General features: G+C 37.3%; 1 protein-coding gene across 1 annotated transcript; it reads right to left on the bottom strand.

Annotated features, from left to right (window-relative positions):
- Positions 1-4949: 4949 nt before the first annotated feature.
- On the bottom strand, positions 4950-7576 carry LOC103720056 (origin of replication complex subunit 5). Its single transcript, XM_008809584.4, has 5 exons — positions 6610-7576; positions 6080-6499; positions 5656-5968; positions 5404-5545; positions 4950-5297 (listed from the first exon to the last, which is right to left on the bottom strand). The coding sequence occupies exons 1-4, from the start codon at positions 7416-7418 to the stop codon at positions 5495-5497; spliced, it is 1593 nt and encodes a 530-aa protein (XP_008807806.1). The 5' UTR covers positions 7419-7576; the 3' UTR covers positions 4950-5297; positions 5404-5494.
- Positions 7577-12819: the final 5243 nt, after the last annotated feature.

Below are 12819 nucleotides of genomic sequence, written 5' to 3'. Positions count from 1 at the left end.
ATATGTCTGACATTTGTCTATTATACTACAAATACTACCCCAATATATATAACAATTTTCATATTGGACATACCGACCCTCACTCATATCTAGATCCAGTAAACTATTATACTCCTTATTAAGGACATAGTACAAAATATGATTGTCGATACATGGGTTTGGATGTAAATTTGCTGACCTTCAAAACACAACAAGGCATCCTACTCATCAGGTCAACGGACCACTTTTGAGCTTGTGAACTTGTTTTGCACCTATACCATTAACATTGCTCTATGTAATGAATTATGAGTGTTGACTCTTTAGTGTGATGACACACTCAAGTGCTAGTTTGAGGTCTCGCCTTTGTGAAGGAGGAACTCCAACAAAATCACTATCCTCCAACCTCATCCATACTTATGAACAAATTTTGAGTACATAGAAAGTTCCAATTCTCTCTATGGAAAACACTCCATCCACTTGGATAAACTTTCTTGAATCCTTCTGGACTTTTTTTCTGACTCTAAAGTCTCTGTGTGAAAACACCCTATACTATTTGTGATCATGGAAAAGGAAAAATCTATTTATTAATCCAATCACTATTTACAATTACATACAATTGACTTTAGGACATACGCTTTTCTAACATTTAAAACCTTGAAAGATTGTGAACTTCAAACCCTTTCCGCTCTTCTAGCCTGTTTCAAGAATATTATAGTTACTATATTGAATATTGGCCCCATGAGTGAGCACACTACCAGAAAGATGTAGGCAAAGGAAGATTTCATTGAATTTGCTAGGTGAGAGATGGCAACACGAGCAAGGCTCACCATGGACGAAGATGATGAGGTGTAGATAATATTTAGGGAATTATGAATTAGGCGGTCGGAGAGGACTTATGAATGGCATGAAAACTTATGATGAAATCTATGGACAAGCCACTCATATCCAATCCTTCATGTTAAGGAATAGCTTGACTTACTTATATGAGTTCAAGAATCAAACTCTGCCTCTTCCGCCTCCTAAGGCTAGACCCGCTCCTCCTTGTCCCAAACAAACAATCGAGGACATTACTACCACTAAGACCGTAAGGGCACTCTGTTGCCGCAGGAATCGGACCGAGATCAGATTTCAGCTTGGATGACCTTGAGGTCGGTTGGAGACAAGCTGAGCAGGCTGGTGGTGGCGTCGAGCTGGAGAGTTTTTGGCGGGGTACCTTCCAATATCTATGTCAGAATAGAGAGGCAACAATGTGGAAGAGAAAAGATTTTAGCAAAGTCTAGTGCTATGTGAGGAATAAATATCATGCCTAAGGTCCTTCAGACCGCCCCTTTATATAGAGGAACCGGATTTATCGTTACCTGAGCTAACGTGGCATGCACGAATGGTCAGGTAATGGCCAGTGGTACGGCCACGACGTAGAGTCAGTCCATGAGGGTGGCGTGCAACGCTGGTCAGGTGTATACTGTGGTTTTGCCAAGACTGTAGGATGCCAAAGCTGTTGGATTGTCAGTCCTTGTCGACATGTGTTGATAGGCTCCTCGGTCGGGGCCGAATTCACTCACCTAAGGGGGTCAGATCCTCAGTTGGGGCCGAAGTCATTCACCTTGGGCGATCAACCCCTCGACTGGGGCTAGAATTGTTTGAGGTCAAGGTGTCCAATATTCCTCCATCACTTGGCCCCCACTTCCGAGGACGAACTGCATTTCAGTTTAGGAGATGGAAGTCGAGCCATCACCTCGGTCGAGGATAGGGTCGTTATTAGGGGGCAATAAATGTATCGATCAATCTTCTCAAATTGTCGCCATATTCGGGGTATCCCAAGACATCGTCATGGCAGGATGACTCCAAATTACCATTAATGTATGGCTATCTCAAGGCATCATTACTACAGCGATCTAGAGAATCGCCTACATCGCACCTCAAGTTGACACATAGCTCAATCTCCCCGGGTAGTCAAACCGATGCTTTGATCGGGGCTGTTTGGGCACCTATATAAGGCTGGACCCTTTCTTCAACTTTTACTTCTTGCTTCACTTGCTCCGCGGCCCAGGTGCCCAAACGTCCAGACTCCCGGGTGGTGCTCTAGCGAAGTCCTTCACTCAGGCTCTCGTGCTTTCCACATTCTCTAATTTTTGGTGGGATTTTGTTCCTTAGCTGCTCGGCCAATCTTCTTCGTCTTTTTCTCTACTTCTATATTCTTTTGTGTCCCTTTCTTAATTTTTTGTTGGTCTTTTCTTTCGTCTTTTCCATGCCACTATGAGTGGCGCTGATGCCAATGCTCCAGAGGGGAGTTGGCCATCTAATCACTCTGTTTGAGGTTGACAACTGCCGTCTTTGGGTGAGGCCGAGTCTAGGGTCCGGTCGGGCTCGGATTATGAGGCATCCATCCTCACTTAAATTTGAATGGATTTGAACCCCTAGCCTGATGAGAACATAAGAGCTTAAACGGGATGAGTATGTGAAGACCTGTGCGGGGGTGTGTTTAATCTCATATTGGTTATTCGCCAAGGAGATCTTAGGTACTTATACAGGACTAAAGAGTCCAAAAAAGTATTTTTGGATAGTCTTTTTGGATGAGGTCCTAGGTTGTGATAGATTTCTCTAGCGATTTTTATGGATATCAAAAAGCCAAACATGGTTAGCGGCACTTATGCTTGCTCGTTATCCTATAGCCTCCGCTGCCCTTTTTTGGTTACTTCATAAGAAAACTGAATTTCCAAAGGACATGAAACATTCATATCATCTAATTCTTGATGGATTTAGAGCTAATATTTTCCTTTTATTTTCTTTGTTTGAACCAGCAAGAAACCGATTACCTTGTCAAATATAAGGACAGACCGTCATACTGTCCTTTGGAGCTCTAGCTTCCTGCCTCTCTTGCAAATCACACCCATGCTTCATGGGCTGTGGGACAAAAGTTTGATTGCTTTTCTTAATCTCAAGCTGCATGGCAAGCTTGCTTCTATCAGTACGCCCTCTGTGCCACTAGTCCTAATGTCCAAATTAAAACAAAAAGCCTCATAAGCTAAGCAACGATGGCATCTAAGAAGGCACCTTCATCAAATCCTTGAGTAACAGTCGTTCAGCATCTTCCAATACATTTGAGGCGTACAAGTTATTGCTTTATTGGGAATGTACATTTCATGATGAACCTGAAAGGAAGCAAACTCCATTCTAAATGTTTTAGAACAACAGCACTGATGCACTGTGCTGCAAGCAAATTAGTACATAAACTGTATCATTAATTGATACAATTTCACCCAATATGACCACTTTAAAAATTATGCACCAGCTCAGAGGAATGGTTTGATAAGTGTAGACAAAAGAGAGAGATCAAAAAGCATATGAGATAAAATAGTAAGGAAGGACTGATATTTCTATATCTTTCAGAAAATGTGGCTCCAAACCAAGCAGTATGGAAGAAAATGATTCATTAGCTGATCCCAACTAATTTGGGACCGAGTCTTAACCGTGTTGGGTTGAGTTGAGAAAATTAATCAAAACAATTTAACACGTCACCCCCTTGTATACTTTTAGAAAGTCAAGTTTTCTTGCATTGTAATGATTTTCAGAAGTCCCACATGATCATAGCACAAGATTTACAGTAGAACTGTGTCAAAACTTTTGAATATCAACTTTTTCCATACGTTGTCGGCACTTTAAAAATGACTATGTTTCAGCTCTTCCAAAGTTCCCAATATTTTTTCTCACATGAACAAGGAAAATTCGAAGCAATACTGAAACATCAAATACAAGCTGAACTATTTGTACCAGTGAAAATGAAAATGCTTATTCAAAATTTATTCCCAGCCATATCAAAGATGAATTTTTTTTTCACTCTTGAGTTGCTGCTGGACGGGCATTACTTCCTCCAATAGCTTCCAAATGGAAAACAGCAATAAATTAATTTAATAGCTCATTTTGTTTTATTTTCTAAAAGAAACAGCCAACAGATCAAGATGAAGTGGTTCATGAGTCAATATAGGGAGTTTAAACGATTAAATTTCTGAGATGTTACTTCAGTTCCACACAAGTTTATATCAAGGCATTGAGTAATGAGATCACATCAATTACTAGCTTATTAAAAAAAAGTAATTTATTAGAATCTTATATGACAAAATATGCAGTTAAAATAAAATCAAATAAAAACTCTATTGGCAGATTTTTTTAAAAAAACAAAAGATAGAAGCCATCAAATCTCCCCAGACTCTAGCTGAAAGAAAATAGATCCTATCCCTGCCAACTCAAAAACTTGATGCGTATTATGGAGTCTACAGTAGCATACCTAGCAACTTTCCTTTAGAAAACTAATGCTAGCAACTTCCTTTACAAATTTGAAATAAATTTCAATACAAAACAGTCAAAAAGCTAGATAATTTATGTGCTTACAAGGACACGGTGGCACTCCGACATTGTTGGTGCACTACCGACATCCTAGGCAATTAGAACCGCAATGAAGACATTTGGAACCTGCCTAGGCACCTGTCTAGTGCCAAGGCAGGAGAAGAAGAAGAAGAAGAAGACGACATTTGGAACCTGTCAAGATTGGATACACAACAAGGACTAGAATTCTACAATAAATGAAATTCTAACAAAAATTATATCAAGTTTTCATTTAAACATACACAAACAACACGCTCATGCATGTCTTTATGTATGTAAAAACATATGGCAGTGTTATATTTTAAAAAGAAAAAAAATGTATACCCACCCACACAATGACATGAGAAACCCAACTTGAACCAAACTTATGTAACATCTTATTGCACGGGGAACAATGAAGATTAATTCTATAAGTAAACTGAAAATTCACTAAAGCCGGAGTATAAAAGACACGACCCTTGAAAGAAAGCAATAGACTCGGAGAAGACTTAATGATGACGATTGAAAAAAAAAAACACTCGATCGATCTTTGATTAAGAAAATAACTGCATGTCTATATTATTTAAAAAAATAAATATGGAACAAACTTCCAGTGAAATCTCAGCCTTAAATTTCTATTACTATTTTGAATTATCCAAGCAACTACAAACATCTACATAGATAAAACACAGCACCACCACCGCCAAGTAAAGATCTCTTTATTCCTTTCCTCCAGTATGATGGCAGCAGCAGCCATAATCAACAATATGCGATTGTTAGAAGTTTAGTCACAGAGTTTTTTTTGGTCCTTGGGCCTATATCAGGATTAAATATCATACTCCCCCAGCTGTTTTGAGTTTAGACTTTCCCCATGCTATCTCAGCTTGCCTTGTAAGCATTGCCTATCTCAAAGGTACTGGAAGTCAGCATATCTAGATCTCTGTTGACAAGGTTATCTGCAATCAAAAGATAGTATTCAGATCAAACTTAGCTTAGTACTTCACTAACAGATATGCCAAGGTATATTGAATGGCAATAAGAAAATAGTGATGCTATGCTTGCCTGTGCAAGTTCTATCTAATCAGGTTATCTGATATACTCTCCATGATATGATACAACACCACTTGCTGCTAATAACCATTAGTATTCAAGACTATCTTCTATACAAATACTTCGACAGGGGGAAGTTTATGCTCCTTGCCACCTATCAACCATTCAAAAACTACTGAATTTCAAGAAGATACATGATAAATCTCTATGTCAGTAAAATCATTGAAGGAAATCTATGACAGAAGAGAGAAGAGAAGTGCTCACCTTCAAAGCCACATCCTCATCAACAGTAGAACGATATCTAGTCGAGCCTTCCAAGGGGCAGCTTCCGCTTTTGCATATAAAATTAGCATTGCAGAGAGTAGACAGCTGCAATAGAACATCAGACATCAGCCCAACATTCCCACTTTCAGTCATCATCCCATCTTCGAGCTGTTCTTCCTCCAGTGTACCTTCACCGACTGATGTGATGCACTGAAATATAGCTAATAACCTTTCCAAGGGGAAACTCCCAGGTCCCTTCATATGCATTTCTTCAGCCGTTTCATCTTTTTGATCCATAATTGCCTGAGAGCTCCTACACACAAATTAAGAAGAACAAAAGTGATCCAAGGATCTAGTCAATCAAGTAGTGATAGCACTCACATAAGCTTTAAAAACAAAAAAGGAAAAATCAAAGAGGCCATACTTCCTCCTTCGCTTATGATTATTAGAGCCTCCGGTTGAGTCGAAAAAGGCTGCATCAAGAGTAGCAGGGTTTCTCGAAGCAAGAAATGCAGAGATGAGAAGATATTTTGCAGATACTGACATATGAAAGTCCAATTCATTAGAAGTCTCCCTGCCATTTAATTTCCTTATATTTCCCTTCTTACTACAAGTTCCCTCCTTAATAGCTTCAAAAGAACACTCGGAAGGAAATCTGAATGTCTCATTTAATGAAGCTGCCAGGTGTGGCTGAAGGCGAACAAACAACCTTCTCTTCATGCTCTCATCGGGAACCAGATTCAAATCAGCTAAAGGTTCACAATATTTCTGAAATAGAGGATCAAATGCAGTAGCCAACTCATCAATCCGTCTAGTAACACGAAAGAAGGGCTTCAAAACGACACTGCTCATTTAGTAAACATAACCAAGAACATTAATTTTATTTCTATCAAATACACAAACAGGAACAAAAAAGAATTCAGTTACTGAAGTATGAAGGCTGATCCAATTCACCTGAGAAAAGAGGAATAGAGTTTCGGATTGGCTCGGCTTCTCAACATAAGAATATTAAAAAGATCATCCACTGTATAATCAGGAAAATGCACACTAACAGGCTCAACAGAACCAGTCATCGAATAATAAGCATCAGGTGCTGCATTACTGATATAAATCAAACCCACTTCAGGAAAATTCAATACATCAAACAGTCTAAACAGCAAAGCAAGAATATCCGAGCTCTTGTTCCACGACCGAATACGCTCCACGTTATCAAAAATCAAATAAATCATCTCCCTATTGCCATCCAATTTACTCTTTTTACCTCTAAGAGATCCTGTCACCTGAGACAGCGCATCTCGAAGCAGGTTGACGAAGTCGGAGGCCCTCTCGCAGCGCCGAGCACTCGAATATCCATTGCCGGGATGCCTTCTGTGGAGCAGCAACTGGTTGAGCACCGACTCGAAGAGGATTCGGGGGGAGTGGCAGGAGCGGCAGCTGGTGTAAACAAAGGGGCGGTTTAAATGGTGGAATATTTGGAGGATGGCGCTGGTCTTGCCGGTGGAAACGCCGCCGTATAAGAGTAGAGGGAGCATGGGGGAATTCGGGGGCCCGATCAGGCGCGAGATTTCGAGGATTTGTGCGCTTCTGCCGGGGAGATTCGAGAGAAGGGTGTCGATGGAGAGGGGTTCGTCGGAGAATAGGAGATCAAAGGGTAGGGATTGGGGAGGAGAGAGAGGCGTTTTGGGGGCATCGAGTGAGGGTTTGGAGAGGGAGGAGGAGGACCTGGTTGTTCTTCTTTCCGGGGTGGCCCCTTCCGTGCCCATCTCTGTCTTCCGTTTTCTCGCGGCGAAACCTTGTTGCCTTCCTTCCTTACTGCTGGCTTTGCCGATTCCGGCCGCTCAAGCTCGCATTCAAGAAACCCTAGGTTTTGCCTGCTCTGCGAATACGGGTGCCGGAAAAAGAGAGCGAAAAGCTGGCGGGAAAGGGGCATGTCATTTGCACGTGTTCTTCCTTTATACGTACAGAAATCTAATAAATAAAAAGAAGAGAGAAAACTCAACCTCTCTCTAAATTCAAGAAAGTTTATATATATATATATATATATATATATATATATATATATATATATATATATATATATATATATATATATATATATATATATATATATAAGTTATTTGAAATATCAACAATTTTTGTAAAAAAATAAAAACTAGTCATGCATGTTAAAATTATCTAAATATGTTAAAGATATCAACATAATATCTAAAATCGAATTTGAGTGGAGTTTTCTTAATTATTTTAGAAAGTCGTGTAAAAAAAAAAAAAACTCCTCATGTTTTCTTGCATGTACCAAAAAGAAATTGCTTTTCAAAGTTTTGTAAAAAGAAAAAAAATATTTTATTTCTCATGAAAAAAACCTATAGTTCACCATATAGGATTGGGCTGATTCAATATCAGTCTTCGCTCAACCTTTCTAACGGCTACTTGATCTGATGTTCTTTTTACTTGGTTTGTTAAGTGTCATATTTAAGTCGCTTCCTAGTTACTCGACTTGCTCCATAGGTAAGATCGAATGATATCGAAGTTTTAGACTTATTTGACTTAAGTACTTGATTCGAAGCCTCCTTTGATTTGAAATTCTCCTTTATTGTATTCTGCCTCAGAGTTGCCGCATCTACAATTATCCTCGAGTTTTAGAATATGATGTAAACAATGCCCTCCACATCACATCAACTATTGATTAGGAAGGTAATGGAATGTACTAAGCATCATATCTATACTATATTAGCTATTGATACTCAAGCATATGAAATAAATATGTCTTTTAGATTTTTTGTGCTTTCCAAAAGATATCTCTCCTCTAACTATGATTCATGCCGATACACCTCCTCTTCCCATAAGGATTGACCATGTGTTATCACGTGGCAATTTACCCAATTTGATTAGGTTACTTTTCGAGATATCGCAATCTAGTAGAATCTTTTTAGGGTACGGTTCTATACGGTGTAGAGGTCGTTATTAAGTCTCGGAAGGTCATCTTCCATCTTATCACTCTCAGTAACTCTTGCCTTTCGAAATCTCTTCATCTTTGCCAAGCTTCTTGCTCCTGTTTTGCAGTAAGATGAGTTAGGATCTCACTTTGTTTAATGCCCTCGCTTGCAAGAGGCAAGAACAGCTTGGCCGTTTTAGGGTTTTGTAATCTATGGACACTCGGGTGTTGATTCAAGAGTTCTCTAATCTTTATATGGTAGGCCATATCAAGTCCCATGTGCATGGACACCTCTCCTATATCTTTCTCCTTCATCCCAAGGAAACCTTTCTTTATGAGAGGCCGGAGTTTGAAACCTCTATTTAGAGAAAACCTCACTATCACCGACAATGGCCCACTCAGTGTTATCTCTTGAACCATTGGTTTGACTGTATTTCCCAATAAAAGTCATTTACATAGGAAAAGAATTGCATCTCAAATATCTTAGCCTTCTCGAGGTTTCCTTCTATGGCTAACCATCTTTGATTCTTGTTGTTCTGTGCTTCTCATCCCCCTTAACCAATACTTTCCACTTGAACCACTGTATACTAGCCTTAGATGGTTGTACTTAGGGGTTCTCCTCAACCTCAAATTTACTAGGAAAGTATTCAACACGAACACTTTTGTTGATGTCCCTAGAACGATTTTGGCCAAGACTTAAGTACAAAGGCTAGCTACAATACTTATGTACAAGCCTTCTGCTAGCATACTAGGCCAGTCTCTCATTAGGAGTATATCAACTTTTTCTCGATTTAGGTCTATAAATATCTTTTATGCTCTTGATCAGTTAAGGTTGTGGAGGCATATATTAGGTTAGACACAGTCTTGGCTAAGGATCTGCCAATAGCCTTATTTGCTCTCGTACTAACCTATCTTGCTAGGGTCTTGGAGAGATTACTTTAGAAAATTGGAGATATGAGGATCCTCTCTGGATTTCTCCAGATAGCCTTATGCTTATTTCCAAAGATCCGACCACTCTTAATCGATATCCACAAGACCACTCCTATCGGTAAGTAGTATGCTTGCTTGGAGAGCCTTTTTCTCACTTTTCCATACTATTTCAAGAAACTAAACTCTATGAAGGTTCAGACCGTAGAAACAAAAACCTCCATTTTCCCTTTTCCATTTCCCAAAACCTATTTGATTAGTATTCCCACAGGCCGAAATGTTTCCAAAAGAGACCAAATTTGTGGGGATTCTTTGGAGGGACTTCTTAGTTCCTAAAGATCTTCACATTAGAATGGTTATAGAAAAATCATTCAATAATAAATGCTTGGTTGAGTATTATTCCTCCAATTGGTTAAATGATCAAAATTTGGTGCTTTTAAAAAGCAAAGCTAATTTCCATCCTAGCAGCTGCTTCCAAGCTAGGATGAAAACTACCACTTTTATATTGGCCATAGATTTTCAAGTAAACATATAGTATACCACCATAGCATAGAAGCCCCTTTATGGCCATTATTATTATAGTTGATCACGGGCCTCAGAACGAAACTCTATTCATTTTTAATCGAGCTTTGGGCTGGGCTTATTTAAAATTTAACCTTCTCTGTGCCCAAACCCAACCCATAATCAGCTCTAATTATAATGTGGTGATTAATCTTGCTATATTTTATTATAATATCATAAGATTATATATTTTAAATCTTGCTCAAAGATTTTATACATACATGCATACACACATATAAGGTTCTACATGATAAATTATCAAAAAAAATATAGCAAAAATTGCCCATACCATAGATGTTATTTTAATGAAATAATTAACTATGATTTCAAATCTAATTTGCATACATTATGTAGCATTAGAAATATCACAACCTTTATCATACTAGACACTGGATTTCTATAAGTTCTATATCTTAAATCTCTTGAATTATTACACACCAATAGGCCCATGCTTAAGATGTACTTATATTCCCTAGTTAACAAGTGAAAGTGTAAGGCTGTGAATGAATTTGGTCTTATTATCTATCATAGTTAATGATAAAGTTAGTTCTCATAGAAACAATAAAGAACATATTGCATATAACACATAGGAATACTAGGGACCAAGAAATTAATAAAATTCATGAAAAGTCAAATAAACAATGTGAATGCACCTAGTTCATTAATTTCTTTGCCTCAATATAAATTATGTGAGATTTATCAACCTGTTTCAGTATTGACCTTATCCTATTACACTTCCCTTTCTATATCATCCTCTAATTATAATAATGCTCATAAAATTGAAAAAGCTTGTCTCTTAATATAATAATTTTTTATTTTAGAATTTGACTAATTATTAGCTGAAATAATTAAAAAATAAATCTAGAAGTCTATCATATTCCTTGAAACTTATATATGCTCGTTTGATAAAGTTAGGGCTACTGATTGCGAAGGTCTCTTTTTTCTTCCAAAGGTGTATAGTATTAATCTTCATTCTTTTGATAGCTTCATTAGAAATTATATAGTTTGTAAGCTCAGATGTTAATAGCAAGGTCGCCGTCTCGGTACTGGACTCTGTACTAGTACCATCCTATTATAATGTCAGCACATAATATGGTACGAAATGAGGAGATGTACTAAATATCGGTACAGTACGAGACTGCATATCGGTTTGGTAGCGTACAGTACGATACGCTAGGTATAGTATGGTACCGACTAGCATGTCAAGTACAATACGATACCGACTGGTATGGCAAACCTTGGTTAATAGTATTATCATCATTTGTTTGTGCTATAAGTAAATGCTTTCATCAGATATCAAGTTCTAGCTAATGTACACAACTATTGTTTGACAACATGTATAAGTTTAGCGATCATAAGTTTCTCATCAATTTATAACCATAAAATATTCATACCTCATATTTTTTTATTACTAAATTGTGGATCTAATTAGTAAATTAAAATTTTAATATTGCAATGAAAAATATTTATTTTTGTAATTTGGAGAATTTCACAATCGATTAATTATAAAGATTCACAATTTAAGGGATGGAGTGGACTTCACCGAAGAGATAATAGGAACATTTATTTCAAAGATAGATATATTAAACGAGGTATATCTATGTAATAAGTATATATTTAAAAGGATACAGAGATAAAAAATATTGGAGATGAAGAGGATGCCAATTCTTGAACTCATGCCGAGGTCATCAAGGGGGAGACTCCCAAGCCAAGATCGAGAAGTATATATATTAATCATATAAATTTAATTAATTGAAAAAATAAAAAAAATAATGAAGATTTTAGAGAGTAGAATCCAAAAGACTAATATATAATTTGAAGGTAAAATTCATCTTAGATATCTTAGGCTATGAATTATTCTATGTGGAAAGATTTGGTAAATATTTGTGTTAATTGTAATTAACTAGATTGAAAATAATTATATCTCATAAATTATGATATTACATAATATTAAGTGTCAATATACAATTTTTAATGAAGGGAAAGAATTAATATGCACATCAAGAAGATTTTATGGACTAATTTGCAAACATCCATATACAAAGTATATCTAATTACCAAAACAAAATATGCGCAGTACATCTAATTTCATGCCTTGAATTTCAATTGCATTAAACAATTGGCCTAGTGGGACTGATTTTGGGCTACTAGTCCATTTTCCTATTATATTCATCCTTTGGGTTCCTATTTTTTGCGATTGTTTGTAGCCCATCAAATTTATATGCTTTAACCAACTACCTAATCCATTGAGAGGACGCATAAATTATATCAAGTGGACATTTGAATTTTTTTATGTAAAAAAATTGATTTAAGAAATTCCATGCAAGAAGTTTTTTTTTTTCTTCTGTCTTTCTTTATAGGCAATTACAAGCATATAATTTGTGCTACATAAAGGATATGATTTTTTTTTCTTTTCCAAGTATCCTTGAAATGCAATATATCAATGTAACAAATTATACAAAAAGAAAGCTTCAATAACCAAATCTCTATTGCATGTTAAGCAACGAATTGTAATAATTGAGGTGCAGAAACTTCCATTTTTAATATCGGCATTCATAGGTGAATAGTAAATTATGCAAAGGTTGAGCCTCCATGCAAAATCTCCTATTATTAATGTGAAGACCAGGAAAAAAAAAATTGGGATTGATGGGCCGGCCCGAAGAGGTCGGGCCCATCTTCATTTATGATCGTGCCCTGGGCACGATCGTGGAAGAGGGAGCAACACGGGGGGGAGGTGATTCGCC

The sequence above is a fragment of the Phoenix dactylifera genome, chromosome 13 (assembly GCF_009389715.1).
Source record: "Phoenix dactylifera cultivar Barhee BC4 chromosome 13, palm_55x_up_171113_PBpolish2nd_filt_p, whole genome shotgun sequence".
NCBI lineage: Eukaryota > Viridiplantae > Streptophyta > Magnoliopsida > Arecales > Arecaceae > Phoenix > Phoenix dactylifera.
Note: the sequence above shows the minus strand (reverse complement) of the source record. Positions and strands in the feature narration are given on the sequence as shown.

Coding starts and splice junctions, on each gene's coding strand:
- LOC103720056 (XM_008809584.4), bottom strand. CDS start 7,418: ATGGGCACGGAAGGGGCCACCCCGGAAAGAAGAACAACCAGGTCCTCC. Junction 6,500..6,609: donor CTCTATTCCTCTTTTCTCAG/GTGAATTGGATC, acceptor CTAAATGAGCAG/TGTCGTTTTGAAGCCCTTCT. Junction 5,546..5,655: donor ATGAGGATGTGGCTTTGAAG/GTGAGCACTTCT, acceptor AATGGTTGATAG/GTGGCAAGGAGCATAAACTT.